The sequence below is a fragment of the Aulonocara stuartgranti genome, assembly GCF_965226115.1.
Source record: "Aulonocara stuartgranti genome assembly, chromosome: 19".
Classification (NCBI taxonomy): Eukaryota; Metazoa; Chordata; class Actinopteri; order Cichliformes; family Cichlidae; genus Aulonocara; species Aulonocara stuartgranti.
In genome coordinates, this window is record NC_138955.1 from 10,529,832 (window position 1) to 10,550,991 (window position 21,160).

The 21,160-nt window shown below is 42.4% G+C and overlaps 1 protein-coding gene across 1 annotated transcript in view; it reads left to right on the forward strand.

The window, feature by feature from the left end:
- The window catches only part of stard9 (StAR-related lipid transfer (START) domain containing 9), a 40,235-nt gene that overhangs the window by 14,576 nt on the left and 4,499 nt on the right, over positions 1–21,160 (forward strand). The window contains exons 4-29 of the mRNA XM_082515875.1: positions 1,540–1,656; positions 1,843–1,875; positions 2,001–2,062; positions 2,814–2,926; positions 4,053–4,195; positions 4,348–4,415; positions 4,611–4,708; positions 4,840–5,046; positions 5,197–5,294; positions 5,384–5,461; positions 5,751–5,828; positions 6,195–6,374; positions 7,164–7,215; positions 7,481–7,606; positions 9,533–9,615; positions 9,796–9,857; positions 10,284–10,477; positions 10,640–11,120; positions 11,233–17,988; positions 18,244–18,432; positions 18,557–18,740; positions 18,915–19,079; positions 19,172–19,265; positions 19,521–19,669; positions 19,848–19,912; positions 20,052–20,254. Of these exons, the coding sequence (XP_082372001.1) occupies positions 1,540–1,656; positions 1,843–1,875; positions 2,001–2,062; positions 2,814–2,926; positions 4,053–4,195; positions 4,348–4,415; positions 4,611–4,708; positions 4,840–5,046; positions 5,197–5,294; positions 5,384–5,461; positions 5,751–5,828; positions 6,195–6,374; positions 7,164–7,215; positions 7,481–7,606; positions 9,533–9,615; positions 9,796–9,857; positions 10,284–10,477; positions 10,640–11,120; positions 11,233–17,988; positions 18,244–18,432; positions 18,557–18,740; positions 18,915–19,079; positions 19,172–19,265; positions 19,521–19,669; positions 19,848–19,912; positions 20,052–20,254 (10,078 nt within the window). The remainder of the gene's footprint in view (positions 1–1,539; positions 1,657–1,842; positions 1,876–2,000; positions 2,063–2,813; positions 2,927–4,052; positions 4,196–4,347; positions 4,416–4,610; positions 4,709–4,839; positions 5,047–5,196; positions 5,295–5,383; positions 5,462–5,750; positions 5,829–6,194; positions 6,375–7,163; positions 7,216–7,480; positions 7,607–9,532; positions 9,616–9,795; positions 9,858–10,283; positions 10,478–10,639; positions 11,121–11,232; positions 17,989–18,243; positions 18,433–18,556; positions 18,741–18,914; positions 19,080–19,171; positions 19,266–19,520; positions 19,670–19,847; positions 19,913–20,051; positions 20,255–21,160) is intronic.

Consider the following 21,160-nt stretch of genomic DNA (forward strand, 5'->3'; position numbering starts at 1 on the left):
GTCTTCCTAGCTAACAGGAGTGTCACCTGCTGTGGTCTTCTGCTGCTGTAGCCCATCTACTTGAAGGCTCCACATGTTGTGCATTCAGAGATGGTCTTACACATATCTTGACTGTAAAGAGTGGTTACAGCATTTGAGTTAGTGTCGCCTTCCTAGCTTGAAGACGTCTGGTCATTCTCCTGTGACCTCTGGCCTCAAATACTCGTTGTTTTTGCTTTCCCAGAGAACTTCTGCTCACTGGATGTCTGTCTCTTTTTTTTTTTTTTTTTTTTTTTACATTATCTGTAAAGCCTAGAGATAGTTTGAACTGGAGCGGGTCCTCTTGACCATGTCTACATGCCTAAATGCATTGGTTTTCTGCACTGTGATTGGCTGCTTAGAGAGCTTGTGTTCAGGAGCAGTTGAATTGGTGTACTGCAACAGGATTTTTCACTTTGTATATGTTTATTGAGTTTAAACAACAACTGAGAAGAGCCCAGCTGCTGAGATAATGTCTTAATTGTTTTTGCACAATAGCCATATGCTCATTGGAAAACAGATTTCTTGTCCATAAATTATGACTGTGTAAGATTAGTATCTTAATAACTGTTGAAAGTTGTCAAGATTAAAATCCTGATTGTTTGCTGTGCTGATCGTAAAGCTCTTTGAGGCCTAATCATGATTTATGATTCTATATAAATAGAAATGACTTCACCTCAGTTTATAAGACTTTGTTATTCAACCCTTATTTGGTATTTACTGCCTATTACTCCATGATTTTAAGACAGAGGCTCAACATCCTGGATTACTGTTATATAATATATCTGTTTAGATTTTCATCTGTTTTGACATAAATGCAAGTAATAAAAAGCTAATTTGTAAAAATGCAAGTTTGGATTGATAGCAAATTCTCCTACACTACTATATCTCTGCTGCAAACACAAAATGATATGACTGCATTTCATTTGCCAGTATAGGTTTCAGGAAAAGTCTTTGTTCTCCTATAAAAATAAGTAGTTGAGATTTGGCCTTGTGCTGGTCATCTGCATGCTCTGGAGCTCAGATGCAGACACAGTAAGAAGGAAAACAAGAGGCCTCAGTTGATTGTTTTAGCGGGGCTTTCCGGGATCCCCTGTCCGAGGACTTTGCTGTTAGTCAAAGTTTATTTTCCTGACCCAGCCATTTTTCAGTCTTTTTGCCCTCACATTTGTTTCTCTTACATCTGCACTCTGCAAAATTGTTTACCTTGAGTATTAGCTGACCTCCATGCTCCCTGCACAAATACATCAGCAGGAAGGAACATTACCTCCCCACCACTGGCCTCATGCCACAGCATTGTGATCAAGAAACCTTAGTGTAAATCTATACTCGTGTAAAACACAACTGCAGTGCAGATCAAGGGCTTTCAGTTACATTGTAAACAACCCAGCAGCCCCTACTTGTTTTATTAAAATAATCTTCGAAGGGATGGAAGGGAGGAATCCAGGTGTGCTTTTTAACTCTGCATACTCTTTGTGCATTTCTGGTTAAGGGAGTGTGTGTATGTGTTAATTTCTTCAGGTGTTCCAGGACCTGGGTGTGTCGGTACTGTCCGGAGCTTCTGAGGGCTACAATGTGTGCCTGTTTGCTTATGGTCAAACAGGATCTGGAAAGACTTACACCATGATGGGGACGCCGGTGAGGAGAGTCCTGGAATCACTGCACAATATTAGATGCACTTTTTTCATGCCTTAGTTAATATTATAAAGGACATTGAAGGGTCCAGCTCATGCTACGCAGGCAGAAAATGCTTTGTTTTATAAATCTTTCGGTTGTGGCCCACACGTTAATGTTGGTCACTCTTTTTTTTTCAATTTTCTTTAGGACTCCATGGGCTTGACTCCTCGCATTTGTCAGGTAAGGTGGTTGATTAATACTCAACTCAGGTGGCGACACGAATGAAGTGAACATGCTGAACATTCATCTTCCTGAGTATCTAGTATTGTAGGTTGAAGTAACCTGCTGATCTTCTTTCCTCCCAGGGTCTCTTTCAGTCTGAAGACACTTTTTCAGATGGGCAGAACTCAAGCAGAGTGGAGATCAGGTACTTCTTTATTGCAGAGATCTGTGTCTTCTGATTCTAATCAATTTAATTGGGCCTTTTGTTGAAGTTTAATTCAAATTAGACAAGAGTTTATGGTGCAGTTATGCTGAAAAACTGTAGCCAGCAAAATTAAAACAGGATTCATTTCTGTTTTAATTTCTCTGGGAAAATTTGTTCATTTTAAGCTCTTCCTGCCCTTCACTCATAAATGTTAAATGGACTTGCACGTCAGTGGAGACGGAGCGCCAGGCTGGAAAGACTTTGGGTTCAGTGTCTTCTCCAAGGACACTTTGGTTTGCGGAGGGGCCAAGGATCAAAGTACTAACCCTGCCATTAGTGGACACCTGAGTACACGCCACTTGAGCCAAAGCTGCAGTATGGTTATTACAAGGAAAAATACAGGGTTTTTTTACAATTTGAAGATTACAATCTCTCTAGCATACACACTGTTTCCCAGTTATTTGATTTGCTAAGCAGTTTAAAACACTGCCTGGGTAGCCATGATTACTACCTGGCTGAACTACAGCCAGCTTTTATTGTGTTTTCTAAGCTCTCAAAAAATAGAGCAGAAATAAAAACCTCAGAAGAGTAAAATTTAAGACATAGACATACAGATAATGAATGGAGTAGATTTAGCCAGACTTGTGGTGTGCATCTAAGTGACGTTAGGGATATAAAAGACTTTAAGCTGAACTTATATTGAAGCTGATTTTTTTTAAACTTCTGCCTCCTTATTTCTCTGTCCTTGCAGCTTCTTGGAGATCTATAACGAGCGTGTAAGAGATCTGCTGAAGGGAGGAGAGCAGAAGAAGAAAGCCACACTGAGAGTTAGAGAACATCCTGAGAAAGGACCCTATGTACAAGGTGAGTTTTCATTCCTTTCCACTGCTAGACAGAAGAATGATAAATCTACATTAAAAACCCCTAAAATCAAGATGAACAAATTGCATTACAATGTTTAAAACATGACGTAGCAGTTCCAGGTGATGATGCACTAAATGTTGATCTAACGGACCAGCTTCAAGGAGACACAAATCCCTTTGGGATTGCATCAGGAAGGGCATCCGGTGCAAAAAATCTCCCAAATTAAACAGACAGTGACCCCTTGTGAGTAGGGGAGCAGCCAAAAGTATCTTGCATGAATGCACACTCAAGTAGAAGTCAGAAAAAATTCTCTAAGATGTCTTGTTTGTGTTGTTTACAAGTTACAAGTCTTCTTCTGTTTTTGATTTAGTTTTAGTCACATCTATTTTTAGTTGTTAGATTCCTGTTGCTTCTTTTATTTCACCTTTTCTCTTTTCCCCTTCATCTCTTCATCTTTTCCCTCTCGTTCCCTCCATTTCTTTCTCTCCTTGTCATCCGCCGGACTCTCCGTATTCAGAGCCCCACATCCACTCATTGTCTGTATCAGGAGAAATCCCACTTGGCCAGAGGAAGTGAAGTCATTTCCTTGTGGTTCCAAGCAGTTCCACACACATCATATCCCATTTAGGTTTTCCAAATTCTACTTCTAATCCCTCAGTGCTTTTCCATCCAAACACTGTTTTGCTGCCACTCCTGTTTTCCTTAAACAATTTAACTCTTTGTATTGACCAGCTTAGAGTTAACAAAGAGGAAGAGGCTAAATGATGAGCCAAGAGGCTCCATGATGATCTGTGTGCACATGTTTAACAGCTTTTTAAGTTGGTGATTCATGCCTGGAAGTAGAGCATTGTTAGAAACTGTTGTTTCTAGATGCTGTGGGAAATATTAAAAAGCACATGGTGGGAGCAAGGATTGATGCATTTCCTGTTTGTGTCTCTTTTTTATACTTCTTTCCTCTTAACATTTTAATCCCTGCAAATAATCAAAGCAGCTTTTTTGTCTCATCTCCATTCAGTTTCATGTTTTTAGAAGTTTTGTATGATGTAGAATAAAAATCGGACTGTGTTCAGTCTTGCTCGGGGTTGACCAATACAAATTATCATTCTCTTTGCGTCCCTCCCATCAGACCTTTCATCACATGTGGTCTCAGACTGCAAACAGGCCATAGACCTTCTGGAGGAAGGCATCGCCAACCGCATCACCGCAGCAACCCACAACCATGATGCCAGCAGCAGATCCCATGCAATCTTTACGATTCAGTACACACAGGTCATCTCACTCAGACTCTGCATGTTGTGCTGTTACTTTTTTCCAGATATTCTCATAATACTCCAGAGTATTGAATTTGTATGACGACTGTATAACTGACCACTGATCAATATGCAGACTTTGGGTTATTTACTTTTGTCTTTTCTCTTTAGGCTATCCTAGAAAACAACCTTCCTTCTGAAACTGTCAGCAAGATTAACCTGGTCGACCTGGCTGGGAGGTGAAAATGTTATTTCCTGCTGTCGTGTGCCCTATTTTTTCTCCTTCAGCATTGTTTAAGCCCAAATCGTTGACAAAAGTGCCCCCTAGTGGATACTGACTCTTGCCCTCACTTTGCTGAACTCCCTATTTCACACATTTTTTAGTCATTTTTTATTGATATGATGTTATACTTTGTTTTTGTTGTGTCTACCAGTGAGAGAGCAGATCCCCACTACTGCAGGGATAGACTGACAGAGGGCTCCAACATCAACAAGTCTCTGGTTACTCTAGGCATTGTCATTTCAGCTCTTGGTAAATAAAATGTTTTAGTATTTTTATTTCACTTGAATAAACTTCCACAAAATTCACATCTATTCTCTTGTGTTCTCTCCTGTGCTTGCTTTTTGGCACATCCTTCAATCTTTTTGCCACCACCTCCGCAGCTCAGAACTCACAGATGTCAAGCAGCTGCCAGAGTATCAACAGCGTGGCCTCTGAGGGCGATGGTAGCACAGTGGGTAGCCACAGCAGCTCGCTGTCTGGAGGTGGAGGTGGGAGGAGGCACTGCTTCATTCCCTACAGAGACTCAGTCCTGACATGGCTTTTGAAAGACAGTCTGGGTGGAAACTCCAAAACCATTATGATTGCAAGTGAGTTCAAACTGAGTGATTCCACAATAAATTTTTATTTTCATATATATTCTAAAACTGTATTTAAGAAAACTGACCACCTTATGCCACGTAATGTGAGCGTTAACTGCTGCTGGCTTGTGTGCGTTTCGCGTGTATTTTCTCTTGCAGCGGTCTCACCCTCTGCCAGCAGTTATAACGAGACCCTGAGCACCCTGCGCTATGCTGCCCATGCCAGAAATATTGTCAACAAGCCTCGGGTTAATGAGGTTAGCGGCTGTTTGGAGTCAGATGCCAAGGTTTAATGTTTGATCTAATTGTTTGGATTAGGTTAACGTGCACTTTGATTTCTGTGCAGGATGCGAATGTTCGGCTGATCAGGGAACTGAGAGAGGAGATTGACAGGCTGAAGAGCATGCTGCTCAGCTTTGAAATGGTATGGTGACCTTTTATCGCTAGAGCGTGTCTCTAACTCTCCCAGGGAGACACTTGGCTGCGTTCACTCCCTTAAAAAAAAAATCCTTCTTAGTACTGTAAGGCTTTGTATAAAAGAGATTCTCACATTACACATTTTTCTACCAAATCCTTAATACAGTGTTTTATATCTTGGTGACATTTCTAATCCCCTTAGGTGGGCAGGACTGAATTGCATTGTAATGTCTGTGTGACATTTTCCTTTTGCACAGTATGTTGACTGATCATTTCTTTACTCTCTTGATTGACAGCAACGTAATCCCAGTCCATCCTTGAGTGACGAAAGGGATGGAAATCTTTCTGAAATCGTGCTGCAGAACGAGCTAAAGGTAACGCAGGGTCGACACACATGCTTGCATCTGCCTGTCTGAGTCTTTGACACTTTAAGCAAGTGTGACTTCGGTGGAATGTTTTTATCAGGTCGCTGCTTTTTCCAATATTTACCATGTATCTTCTCAAAGATTAGACACCGACACTAACTGAACTGGGATTTTATTTTTTGTTCTGCCTTACTAGGAGACATTGGAAACTTAAACAGTTAAACAAACCAAGTGTTAGAAATCATTCTATCTGAAGAAGTTTTTTCAGTACTACTATCTATAGGACTGGACATTAGTAGCAGATGTTGGTGCCAACGTTTTCTACCTCCCATTCTTCCTGACATTCCTTTCCCCTTACCCATTCCTGGGTTGCAGGTGGAGCAGCTGACAAAGGACTGGTCAGACAGCTGGAGAGACAAGAAGGAGCTCCTGGAGGAGTACAGTGTGGACATCAACAGAGACCGGGCCGGCTTCCTCATCAACTCCCTCCAGCCACACCTCGTTGCCCTTGATGGAGATGTTCTCAGCACCGGTGTCGTCTTTTATCACCTCAGGGTATGATGAGAAAAAAAGGAAATACAGGGTTTATATTCTTTCTCTTTTTATGCAAGTGTCTTTGCAACCCAGGAGATACGTATTTGTAATTTACAGGCATGCCATAACATTCAAAATATATTTTTTTGCACAAACAACAGAATGCAAACTTTTGCATTTGCTCTACTTTTCTGAAATCTCAAGTTACTGTTTTTGTCAGCTGACTTGACTAAAACCACCTCTGTTTTTCTACTAGATCCCTCCAATCCTCTCATCTTCTTGTACTACTATTTCTCTCTGTACTTCTAGAAAAACTCTTGAGAAAAGGTGCGTTTCTGTTGCCTTTTCTTTTCACTGTATCTTCCAACTGTCCTGTCAACTTCCCCTCTGTGTGTACGTGTGTGTGTCTGCGTGTACCTTCTGCAATGCATAAAACTCTCTTGGATAAGAGGCTCTTAGTTCTGAGGCTAGGAGTCAGGGGAGCTTAAGCTGTCCTGATTCTGACAATGACAAGCGTACCCTTAGGCCTGACAATTACACAGTTTCCTGCATGTGAAGAACTGAGGCCACCTGGGAGCACATGTGGACTTGACACCAAATAAGAAAGCCTTTAATCCCATTAGATAAGACTTCAGATTAAACAAATCACATTTATTTTTCTTCCAGGTAAGTGAAAGAATAGACGTTAAAACCCCTTCACAGAAGATTTTGTGTCAAAATATTTGCTTGTTTTTTTTTTTTTAGATATTTTTGTGTTGTATGTGGATTTTGATTAGAGCTATCATGCTCACAATATATTTTTTGTTACAGGAAGGAGTTACCCGCATTGGACCTCAGGACCAATTTGAAGAACCACAAATAGGTATTTATTTATTCTCTTAAAGCCATGCGATAAGAGAGGTCTGGAAACAGAAATGATACAATACAGACAAAGTATATTTTTGAGTTTGTCATGTAGGTTATTGCACACAAGGTGCAGGGTACATTATGACGATGTGGATGTATTATAAGCCCCTTTTTCATTAAATGTTGCATTAGATGCTGTAAATGTTGTGTAGTTGAATAGCAGCAACGGTACAGCTTTCTAAATCAAAATGTGTCACAACATTTCTGTATTCTGTGTGTAGTCTTGCAGGGCAGCGCCAGCTGTGAGATTGAAAACCACGGGGGTGTGGTGACACTCAGGCCAGTGCCGAGCTGTGTCTGCCTGCTCAACGACAGAGAGGTCACAGAGTCCTGTAGACTGGCTCAAGGTCAGCTCATGTCCTCAGCAGAGCACTTTGTTCATACTGTCTTTGGTTCCCAGCAGGTTTGCCCCAGATAATGTGACAGAAGCTGGTTATCTTGGTACAAAAAGGAGAAAAAAATTTATTTTTTAATTAGAGACGGACCGATTCGATATTACGTATCGGTATCAGTCCAATACTGACGTAAATTACTGGATCGGATATCGGAGAGAAATAAAAATGTAATCCGATCCATTAAATATCAAAAAAGCACCTCACAAAACTTGCGACACGGCGTAACTCGGCTCATAACCGTAGCACGTCGGAGCAGTGTGCTCACGTGATAGAGCGGCTGTGTGTATTTGTAGCCTCGCTACCAAACCAGCATTTCATCTCCGAGGAAGTTATCCCAGAGAGAAGTAAAGCAAGTGTGTAAGTTCATCTCTGAATGTTTGTAAAGCATTCCCACGTTAAGCTTAACAACCGATATATGGAGCGACTGCCTCTTCTTGCTGCTACTTCAATCGTGAAACTGATTAATGGTCAGCTGATCGGCTTTTCCGTCGCGTGTCCGTCTCTCTTGTTTGTTTTTGGCCCACTTCGCGCCAGAAAGAGGAAACCAGCGGCTGAACAACAGCAGCACGTTTAAGCTTGATAAGCTGTTGTTAGAATTTATTTAATATTACTTTCTACACCAGGATCGTTTTCTACGTAGCTGACGCTGGTAACTGTGCAGGGGCGGATCTAGCAAAGTTTAGCCAGGGGGCCAATAGGGCATGAACAGGGAAAAGGGGGCACAAAGACATACTTTTCTTTCTTATTCTCATTTAAAATGTCTAGCTTTTAATAAATAATTATCTGAATCTTACACCCAAAGTTTTAAGCTTATGTAAAATATATAGAAGTCCATTACTGTATATAGTAACTGTTAAGTCTAATATACCCTAGTAAGCTATACTACTTTTTCCTTTGGGAAGACACCATCTGTGCAGTCTGCAATTCTGTTGAAGAAAGATGTTGAATCTATTTAATTATTCTTGAAAAATAATTTATTTCTGTGCATTTTTTCCCCCACACTGCATCAAATTAAGGTTGATTACGTCGATTAAGCATCATGAGGTGGAGGGTGGGGGGTGGTTCCCTATTTTTTATTTTTTTTTGCTGGGAGTTTGCAACCCTGTTAGTTAGGTTGCTTAATATTTCTGCTAAGTACTCTTTAAAATACCAGAATAGGAAGGATTGAGTAGGTTTAAGTTTATTAGATTGATCAGTTTTGCTGAACTATGAAATATTTTGGGTGCAGTGTATTTTTTACATTCAGGTATAATAGAATAGCTTTAGTGTTGTTGTTTATTTAAACTTGAGTATGAACTTATACAAAATGCAGCAATATATTAAAAAAACAGTTTTATTGATTAAAAAACACACTATATCGGATTCATATCGGTATCGGCAGATATCCAAATATATGATATCGGTATCGCACATAAAAAAGTGGTATCGTGCCATCTGTAGTTTTAATGTTGGATTTGAGCTGTGCGAGTCCAATTTTGTGATTTGATTGATTATTTTTATGTAGATATTGTAAATCAGCTTTTGGTGAGTTACTGCTTTGCTCTGCTGCACGTAAAGCTAATTCATGACTTCAAATGCAGTTGATGCCTTTTGCTTAATTAATGCTGGCCTTAAACGAAACTTGAATTTCATCCAAGAATCAAAAGAACATGCTGTGAGCAATTTGTCTTTCAAATAAGCAGGGGAAAAAAATGATGTTCTCGACACACATATACATTCAGCAAAGCTGAAAAAAATATAAATGCACATATGCTTAAAGATTTACAGAGTTACCTTAAAGATAAAAATGCAGGGTACACACACACACACAGCTTCCATGAACACAATGCCATGGGTTTAGCACAGCTCATGATGAAAGATTTGTCTCTCTGTCTCCAGGGACAGTGATTACCTTGGGAGGAGTGCATAAGTTCCGCTTCAACCACCCGGCTGAAGCAGCTGTCCTTCGGGAACGCAGGCGGGTAGGTGCTAATCGTCCCAAAACGAATGCGATGCTGTTGATTAGGATGACAATCATGAAAATATTTATGATGAGCAGATGATTGGGTGATACACTTGAATGCTAATGATACACAGAATTTCCCTTTTAACACATTTCTTATTTTGTCTGTAAACACTAAAATATTAATTTTTCTTTTAAGGCCAGTGAAGGTGGCATGACCTGCACCTACACAGAGCTTTGCCTTGTGACCCCTGATAACAGGTAAATACTGTTTTAAGGCAATGTTTCCCACTCTGTGAATATATGTGGGTTAAACAGGTATTTTTCTGTCCCCACTTTCATATTTGATAAGAATTACAAATCCAGTGTCCTTCCTGTAGATTCATGCATAAGTCCTTCCACTTGGTGGAGTGCATGTTTCCATTAGCCCCCACCCTTGTGAACAATCCCAGTTAGCTGTTTACGATTCAGGCTCAGGGGTTGCTTAGTTACTCATGAGACGCTGAACACAACAGTATCCTTTACTTTCAACCTCTCTGCCACCAAACTATAAAATTCTAGACATCAAACTACACATAGGTGAGGTAAAATGATCGTTTTACTCTCCATGGTTGTCTTTTTTTCTCTCTTATTTCATCATCGTTTCTCAGTCTGTGCTTCATCTGTGTCATGCATCTCTTTTTGTAGTGTCAAAGAAGCGAATCTCCCACAGCAGGTGGGTGCATGCTTCTCTCCCGGTGAGGAGCCTTCTGCCAGGCAGCGTGTGGAGGAGCAGAAACGCTTCGTGGAGAGTTTGCGTCAGGAGATTCAGGCTGAACAGAGACGGGCTGAGAGAGAGCTAGAAAGGGAGCAGGCCTACCTCCAACAGCAGCACACTGAGAGTGAGAACTCTTTGCATTTCATCACTTACACAAGTATTATTCAAAATCCAAGCTGAAATTCTGCATCGTTTAAAAAAAAGAAAAAAGGATGACATACCAAAAGTCATATTGATTGTGATTTCTAGTGCTCAAAATGTCCTACTTTCTGTCTTTAATCAACAGTCCAGCAGTGGATTTTGAAGGAGAAACATCGCCTGACAGCTGTTGAACAGAGGATCACTCAGGAGTCTGGAGTTCAAGCAGACCTCCTCCCTGCACCCCTGCTGGAGAGGTTAACAAGTCATGTGTTCAGGGATCAGAAAGATGTTTCAGTGGATTGTCCATCCCAAGTGATAAGAGCCAGGAAGAAGGCAGTGCAGGATGAATTGCTAAAGCATCACGCTCTCTGCCGGGCCGAGAGCCGCATTCGGCGCAAAAGGCTGCGTTACCAGCTGGAGAGAATCGCCAGCAAGCAGCATCTGTTGGAAGCAAAGAAAGAGTTACAGCAGCTGGAAAAGACTCTGCCTTTAGGACCAGACAGCCCAGAATCTCCTGAGGCTGGATCGCCCTCAAAGGTCAAAGGACGACCGTTTGATTCTCGTAGACACTCGTTTTCATCCGATCTTTTGTCCCGACTCTACCCACAGAACACACCCATCTTCAGGTAAGGGGACAGTAAAATCTGTTGGTGAGGATTCAGGAAGCAGTTTTTCAGGTTTTTTTTAATTATTTAGGTCTTGACTGTTAAGACATCTGTTTTTCTCCTTCTCCAACAGACACTTCCTCAAGAGAAACAGATCCACAGACCTGACTTTAAATTCACCCACAACGTCCGATTGGACTGGTAGCAGGAAGTGGGTTTCGGATGAGTGTCTTCCTCGGGAAAGGACCCAAAGTTGTTCTGGTTCTATCTTCTCAGAGCAAAATCAGCCCCGCCAGAATGGAGTAACCTCCCCTGAAAAGATCACACAGACTGCCAAGGAGGGACCACAAACCCAGCTCTGCCGGGAAAGGCCAGAAAGGAAACCTCTGCTTCCGAACCGAGACCTGTCTTTTAAGAACAGGTCAGACCAGAAATTGACGGGTACACAGAAGTTGCCTCTTGGATGTAGTTTGCTGCTAGTCGGCAAGGAAAACTTTCAAGGATCATCCACAGACAAACCCAGTTCTGAGAATGGCCCTGTTATGCACGAGAAAACATCCTGTCATGCAGATAACAGCAGATTAGGAACCATCAGCAAGTCGTTTCCTCGTTCTGTGGGGCCCAGGATAAAAAGAGCTCTGTCCAGAGTGTTCAGAAAACCTCCCTCAGGTGTGAATAGACAACTGCCTAAGCCGCTTGGAAAATTTACAAGTAAATTTCACTGGAGACAAAGAAGAGACAAGAGCCTTAGAGACACCAAAATGGGTCAAAGGAAATGTACCATTAAAACTACAGTCTCGTGTGAGGAGCTTGACCAAAGGACTCTGTTTGAGAGCATTAGACATAGACGGTGGCATAGTACTGAGGCTCTGATGAACAAGACTAGTAGATGGATCGATGAGCAGCATGGACTGGTTGGATGGGAGGAAGAGCGAGAAGTCAAAGACAATGGGACATCAGACTGCGAGAGCATTTTCTCTCTTGATTCTCTGTCCTCTGCTTATGCCACAGCTCTAGCAGAGCAGCTGAGACATGAGGATGCAGCTCAAAGCGAAGCAGAGAGTGAAGACAGTCAGATGTCTAAAGATTCACTCAGTTTGGAGAGCACTGTTAAATTCTCAACAGTGAAGAGATTTAGCCAGACACTGGTACCAACCTACTCACTGGTGACGGATTCCACTGATTCATCCAAGCTGCACACTAAAACAGCAGAGACCAGTTTTGAGTGGGACAGCTGTCAGAAAACTCTCGTAATCCCAATAGAGGCATACTGGAGCCATCAAAGCTCCCCGAAGACAAGACAAATTGATACAACAATGAAGCCTTCTTCTCAAAGCTCATTAGTAGCAGATTCTAGAGGCAGAGACACTGTACATAAATTAACTCAGGACTTTGGGAATGTGGAGGCTTTAACCAGTAGCCCACGCTCTCTGAGCAGCTGCAGTGTGAGGGAGCCAGAAAACCCGCTGGTTCTCACTGATGCCTGGTCCTCCACAGATGCAGCAGAGAGTCCCAGGATGCAGAGGGATTCTCTACCTTTTCAAAGAAACATTATGTTCCGACACGCAGAGATCAGCAGCAGTAGTCCCAGTCCGACAAGTATGAATCTGTCTGGCTCTCAGGTTGGATCTAGAAGCCATAGCTCTACGTCCACTAGCACTGAAGGTGTAAACATGAAAGTGGAAGAACACGACCTTGAAGTTTTGGGGGGTTTTCAGGCGCTGACAACACCAGACAATGCCCTGAAGTCTGATAATCAGAAGGATGTAAGGTGTTGTGCAGAGTGTTTAGGAGAACCCGCAAAAATGAGAGATCCTTCTATTACAGGTACTCCAATTTTCAGTTACAGTCAGCATCCAGCATCTTCATTAGATCAAATGGAGACTGAAATTTCCCAGACCACACAAACAACATCAAATTTGATTCAGGTGTTTGCAGATTCCTCCAATATGATGTTTGCTGACATTACAGTGTCCTCTGACCATGAAATGTGCAGCTCATTGTCTCAGTCAGTAATCCATTTCTCCACAAATCCTACAAACCCACGTGAAGTACTGGCTGAGATGCCTGAAGCTGCAAGTCTCTTAAAACCTTCTACTGAAAAGGCAAGAGTATGCAGTCTCGATTGTGGAACAGAAAAGGTGAGAGATTTACAGCAGTGTAAGTTTACAAATGCAGAAGATGCATTTCTTATAAGGGATGGAATCAAAGACGCTGAGCAGGCCACTGCACTACAGCAGGAAGTTGATAAATCAACTTGTAAAAATTCCAGGAAGAGAAACAAAGACAAAGAAGATACTTTCATGGGCAGCTTGAAAATACCAAATACACAGGACAGCAGCGAGCTGGTAAGCTTCTGCTGTGCATCAGGTGACAGCCATGAGGAGATTTGCCCTGATGACAATAATAGCACCGGGGATTCTAATAAAGAAGAGCCTGCAGTAGAAACTAGCAGCAGAGGATGTGATTCTGTTTGTGTTGTTGGCAGCGTTACACAAGATACAGTGTCTTCAGTTGCATTGCCAGTATCTGATTGCAGCAGTGGGAAACTCGAACCAAGTCGTGGCGTCTTTGAGGACTCTCAGTTTGGGCTTCAGAGTCATGAAAAAGATTCACAGAATAGTATTTCATTTGGCGATAATAAAGTAGTCCAAAAGGTGGGTGTAACCCTAAAGGAACAGTTTGTAGAAACAGAACAGAGAGAATCCCGAGTGAATAACCATGGAAAAAACCAGGAAAGGGGAGAACACGTATGCAAGTCAGATGCTATTTGCAGCACTATTGATCTGAGAATCGCAGAAGTGGTGAAAGAGCACATGAAATTGACATTGATGGATAGTGATGGGGCCAGGAAGAGCTTGAGTCAAAGTCTGAATGCCTTGTCATCATCTGCAATTCATTTTGTTTCAAACAGTAATGAATGTAGATGGACAGCAAAACATCTGCGAGATGAAAGGAGTAATCAAGCGAAAGAAGGAACAAACCTGAGTGGACATCCTACACTGGAAACTTTACTGATAAGTAAAAATAAGGTGGATAAAAGTGAGCACCTGGCTTCAGCTATGGCAGCTGAATTGAGGAATAGCAGCACGGTTGTATGTGCTGAAGTGACGGAAACCTTTGACAGCGCTCATAGCGTGTCTGATGGAACATTAAACAAGCAGGTCTTCAGCCGCTGTGTTTTCCAAAACTCACTTCCACATATCCACTCAAGTCTGACTCTGTGCAGCCAGGCAGGGTGCGAGCACGCTAGCGACTCTTTGTCAGCAAGTGATGCCTTTGTAACACAAAAACAAATTAATGATGCAGGCAAACGTGAAATAATAGCTAATCTTCATCCAGTTATTACTGATATTTGCTCCAAAAAAGCGGACAGCCAGACAGATCCCCCAGCTTCCAATGCTAAGCAGACATGCCCACAACTTAACCAAATAAGCCCTGAAACACTTTTCACCACTGACTGCATAAAAGTGAATTGTAGCTGTACTGCTATGGGGCGCACAGGTGTGGAAACTGCATCGAACGTTGTCAATAAAGATAATTATTCACCCAAACCAAACACGCCAAAGATGATTCAACATTTCCAAACCAGTGGCGAAATATCTGGAGCCATGAAGTTATTAGCTGGTGGTGGATTACATCAGTTTAAAGCAGACAGAAGCTACAGCAACCAGAACACACCCCGTGGTGAGGATGTCTGCATGAAAGGCTCGGCTGGGCATGATGTAAATGTTGAACGAGACACCACAACAGGAGGCAAACCTTCTGTCACAGCACAGGATGAGTTCAGCTATCGACAGACTGATTCCGATAACTCGTCTCAGAGCTGCTGCAAAAACAAACCCCCAAATTTATCTGAGTCACATCCCAAATTTAATGAAAATACTCAAATCATTAGCAGTGGAGATTGCATAATGAAAAGTGACAAAGAGACTTTGACCCAACCATTCGTGCCACACAATCGAGCAGTAACGGCGGAGTCACAATCTAAAATGCTACAGCAAAACTGCTTTAAAAATCCAAGTTGTTTTAGACCTGTAATCGCCAAAGAGCCCAAGAAAAGCACAACTGGAGGCATGTTAGGAAATTCTTCTCTTATGATGCAAAAAGGCAAAACTAAGCGGTTCAGAAAGTCTCACATCAGGACCTGTCCCACATCTTCCTCTGACTCCTCTCTTAAGTCATCAGACGAGGATGAGGAGGACCACGCCGCCACTAGGATGCATCACAGCAGGCTGGCATCTAAATGGGTCAAGCTTGACATTCAGAATGATGTCAAACCTGAAGTCAGACAGCCAAGAAAAAGCAATGCAGGACAATCTACTTTAGCAGCAGCAAACAAATCAAACGTGAAGACTTTTTCCCATGGAAACCCCGGCAAAAACGAAGTTAAGCTTAGTAAAGCTTACACGCTAAAAAGACACTCCTTACCTCTTCGGTCAGTGTCACAGAAAACGGAACAAATTAGCCCGCATGGAAACAAAAAGGAGCCACAGCATGTGCCAAAGTCTCAAGACTCCCCTATTCATTTTGCATCCAGTGACATCAACCCTTATGTTCACCAGTGGCAAGAAGACGACTCAGGCCAACATTGCTACCCAGCGTTTGGAAGTGCTGCTGACCTATCCAGTAATTCTCCACTTTTAAACAGCTCAGAGAAACGTATAACAAGGTGCTGCAGTGTCGATAATGGTCTGAATGAGCAGAACTCTCCATTTAATTCTCATCTTAGCACATATGCTACAAACAAGGGACTCTCTAGTACTCTTAGTAGTGTGGAGGATTATAAAGAACAAGCAACTAAAACATCTCGGCTTACACCCTGTCAACAGGCATTTGCGAATATCTGCAGTTGCCCTGCTAATCTGACAGCAGACAGCGGTTCTTCAGTCAACAGTGTTCCTGGCGATCCTGGCAACGCTTCCGGTCGAGTAGATGAAATCATGTTTGTTTACTCACCTGAGCAAGAGTGCCAGACGAGCAAAACAAACGCACAAAGGACATGCGAACACAGTACTCAGACTGAGCGTGAGCTTCAGGCGCAGGGTAACGGTAAGAACTGTAGCTCTCTGAAGAGGAAAGATCGTCACAAAAGGAGCAACACAGATGTACCCGCGTCACAGAAAAACAAGGTGGATATCACAGAATCTCCAACTTGGGCCAGTATGGAAAGCATGTCAGCTCACATTTCTAAGTTAATCAACAGCACCTCAAACCTGCTGGGGGACGTCCAGGGAATGAGGACAGGTGAAGTTCGCAGTTCCAGTTCAAGGAGTATTAACTTCTCTGATCTTAGCACATCTTACGTCGAGTCTAATGGTGGCACCAAGAGAGACTGCTCAACTCAGACAGCTGCAGATGTTGGGATCCAGACTGAGAGGCTTGTAGCTCCAGCAGAGAAGAAAGCTGCTGTTCTTCTGTCACCCAGTGAGAAGTCTAAATCTCATGAAGTCAATGTCATAGTCAAAGTGATTGGTTCTGATGCTGTGAGTGTCTCTCAAGACAAAAATATCCACTGTGTGGTAAAAACAAAATCTAACACAGTTGAAAAGATGCAAAGTATGCCTGACCTGAGGTTTAACACCTCTGTTTCCTCACAGCCTGCGAATGACCCTCTCAAAACTGCTCGTGCAAAGACTGCAGCTGACTGTCAAAGGCGTGTAAGGTCTGCTTCATCTAGAGTCTCTGAAGCACTGGGCCGCAGAAGTACTGCAGTCCCTGAAATCACCCATAGGTCATCAAAAATCTGCTACCAAGAAAATCACAGCCCTTCATTAACACACCTCACATCTCCTCATCTGAAGAAAATGGTCACATATACAGACCGTGCGTCTTCTCCTATTCTTACAGTGGGAGCCAGATTACGCACGAGGCTCAAGGGTAAACAGTCGGTAACATGTTCTGCAAAATATAAGGCTCAAAAGACAAACCATCCCTCTGAGGATGACAGCATGACCATTCCTTCTGTTTCGGATGGCAATCGGATGTCCTTACGGGATTGTGATTCTTCCTCTGACAAATTAGAATCAGTATCACTTGAGAAAGTGAGTGAAATTAGTTGCACAAGCTCTAAAAGATTAGATAAGTGCTCTTCAAGTCCAAATCCATCAATGGAAACATATGCAGATTCTGATGGGAGACATGTGAACTATCAAGACAAGGACAACCACAAGCTCGGGTCCAAATGGCCGGTGGCATCCCCGCAGTGGACGCCTACTTCAGCAAATGGTTTAATTTTGCAGAACCACATTTCCCCCACATTAAAACAGGCTGATGTGCACAAACAGCAGGCATCAGACTTCAGAAGACTTGTGCCTAATGCTGGGGATTTTAACTACAGTCTATCTCCATTCAGCGACAAGGCTGATCAACCTCAAGAGGATGATATAATGTCACTAGCACCCAGTGAATGCAACACAGATGTGCTTGTGAACATTGAACCTGTCAGCGATGTGTTTCCTTGTCAAGATAATCAGAGAGTCCCGGAGGACCTGCCTATGCACAACAAGTTCACCAACTGGTCGGGGGTCAATCAGCAACAGTCAAAATGCTCAAAAAACCTGACCACATTTGTGACCAGTGAGCACAACAAACGCAGAGAGTGTGCCGAATGGGGTGAAGTCGGGAGCTTTGGTTCAAATGCAGAATCTGTGGCGCAGAGCGACAGGAGGGCAAAGGAGATAGTGAAGCTGCGACAGGAGAGAGAGCAGGTGATGGCGACGGTCAACCTCAACATGAACCCGACACCACTGACTGTGGAGCTGGCAGAGGCTAAGCTTCATTACAGGCTGGGAGAGACGGACACGCTGCTAAAGATGTTGTCCCCGAGGTCCAAAGAAGAGCTTGTGACGCCAGCTTCTGCTTCTACAAAACAGCAGCTGTATGATGTGTAAGGATACAGTTGCCACAAATGCTCTATTTTGACATAAGATTTGCTTTAAAATGTTTAATACACACCAAAGTGGAAATACCTAATTAAAAAATCCAAAAGAAATAATAATAATATTCTCACCTGACATTCAGTGCCAGCTTTTAAAGCATAAAACGCTTTCGTAATTGATACTGCGGATACATTGATATTTTCTAAAACTGGTCTTCTCTTAGACTTCATTGACATTACTGTTTTTTAAATTGGATCCCTCAGGCATCGCAGGAGTATTGAGGGTTTGAGGCAGGAGAGGGAGGAGCGCCTCCAGACTTACCGGAGAGCTCGTAGCTTGAGTCCGAGCAAGCACCCACGCCTCCGTCCTCAGGAGGCTGCATCTATTGCAATGCCCAGTCGGCACAAAGAGCATCTTCAAAGGCTTCGGCAAGAAGTGATAGAGAGCGCCAGGTGAGATGCTGAGTTTCACAAAATCAAAGCACAACGGGCTCCTTGAATCTCACATTTCGTGCTTAGGTTTTCAGGAGTGATGTAAACAGAAAATCTATTTGGCTCTTATTTGTTTTTACTGAAGAATGCCAGATGCTCCAAGGGAAGAAAGCCAGTATCCATCTGACATTGAGCAGCTGTTGCGGGACTATGGTCGAGCTCGGGAAGAAGCCAGGACGGAGATCGCAAAGGCACGAGAACGACTGCGAGAACGGACTGAGCTTGAGAAGAGGAGGCTACAGCAGCAGGCCCTATCTCAGGAAGACAAGGTCAGTCAGATCCATATCACAGAGAATAATTAAAGATCCCAGCCAGTGAACTCCAGGGTCTTCATCTTATCATGATAAAAGTGACTATAGAGGGGATCCTGTGTGCTGTGCAGCATTTAGATGTTGTTGTAAATGTTTGGATAAATAGTTTTGTCTGTATGAACTTGACTCTAGGTGACGTGTGCCGGACAGGATGACTTGAGGCATCGGACAAGGATAAGCAACAGCACTTTGTGCACGGGGTCCAGTCTGAGTCTTTCCTCTGGACCAACATCAGGGTACAACAGTGGCAACACCACCCAACTACAGCAGGGCAACAGACCAGTTCGAACAGGACAGGTCTGTATATTAATGCTACATGATACATTAGATTTGAAATGAAACTGAGATTTAAGACTGAGCTAAAAAGGCTCAACTTTTCTTCTGTCCAGATCATGAAGAATGAAGGGCTGAAGGTTGGGACACGTCCTCCTATTTGTGCTCCACAGAGTGTGAAGACACAGAGAGGGTGGCTGTCAGCCCAGGGTAACAGCAGGACAGTTAATCACCAACCCCAAATAGATTTGGGCAATAATCATGATTAATTATTATTTCAATAAGACGTCCAGATAAATCATTGCTATTTCAGGCTTTATATTTGCCTTCCTTGGAAGCTTTGGCAATTTGTTAAATATGGCGACTAATAAATGAGATCATTGCCCAGGTTTGTCACCACTTCTTTACCCTCTTCTTTACACCCTCTGTATCTAAATGTGCTAATAATATCATGTGATTTATTAGACGTCCAACAGAGCAGCGGGTTTGAACCTCTGATGACTTCATCTCCGGCCTGTACACGCCAGCGGACAGCATCCGTCGGCTCCTCGTCTTCCATATCGACAACCTATCAGGACATCACATTCAGTCTTCTCGGTCGAGCTCTGGCTGAGGTAATATAGCTGAAAAGTCAGCTGTAGAAAAACGTGCTCTAGGAGAGACATTCTAATTAGTATTTTGTATTTGAGTTGAAAGATTCACATAGTAATTAACTGTCCTTTTATAAAAATTTCGGGTTTATTCTCACTGGCATTTGTTTTTGAGGTGAGTAAGACATTTTTTTCTCGACAGGTGCGACTGGCTGCCTCAGGGGATTTTGGCAACTTGGTGACGGGCAAAGCCGCAGCAGGCTGGAGGTGAGCATTCTCCAACCATCTCCCCTTTTCTCGATTTCCTCCGTGCCTGCTCCAGGATAATTTTGAGCAAGTAGACAATTTGCAACACAAAAATCATTTATGTGCTATTAGAAAATGAACTCTGTCTATCTTTACCCAGTTACCAAGGAGATGAACGGGGAATTCAGGCATACTACAAACCCTCTTCCTGCCCATCTGTCCACGGTTTCCTGGGGGCTGGGGAGCTGGACAGACCACCGGATAGCCTGTGGAACCTAATCTCCCAGCTGTCCAAGAGCCACATGTACAATCAGTCAGTCCGCTCAGTGTGGACACGACCACTAGATGACAGCACTCAGCTTGGTGAGCCAACATCCTCATAGGCAGCAGTTTTAATGACAGTATATTTAATCTTGAGTTATCCTGAATATCACAATTTTAAGGAGATTTCTTGAAACTTCATTCCTCCCTATCCATTCATTTGTTATAATGCTAGTAGTTAAAACATCATCTTAAAAAGTAAGATGCTTATTTTCTGAGAGAGTTCAAAAACTAAAACACTGCTTAAACGTCATTGCTCAGAAAGAAAAACTGATGAATTATGTAAGGTGGCCTTGTGCAATCTGTTTACCTTGCAAAAACCTTTGTGCTTTTGCTAAAAAGCAAATCTTAAAAATAAAATATAATATTTACACTTTCATCTTGACAGCAAAACTATTTATATTTTGTGCTACGCAGTTAATAGAGCCTGCAAATTCTTCTCAGCGAACGCATCTGCATCCATTAACTATCTGTACTACAGCGTGGTTCAGCACAGTCTCATTCATCACTGCCAAGTTTGTTTTATTACGCGGCCAGCTCCATTCTCACACCTGCAGTGTGTTTTCATTTAATACCTGCAGCCCACCACGAGGCCTTTTTTTACTTCTGCTGGCCTCTTGTTCTCCAAGTTTTCATTCTTTGGATAATTTTTGTTTTTTATGCAAGCATGTAGAATTTAAACTAAAGTATCAAATCACTGTATCGTGAATATGACATTTTATTTAGTGAACTTTCTTTCCACCAGTCTAGTATCCCAGTATTAAACAGAATTGGTGCTGGATAATTAAAACACGTAGTAGAACGTACTGAAGGTACATGATTTGTTTGTAGTGTAGTTTTTCTTTATATGTGACTTTGTTTTTTAAATGTTGTATTTATTGATTTTTGTACAGCATACACAATCACAAAGAACAAGTAAGAGTCTGTCAGACACTAAAATATACATAA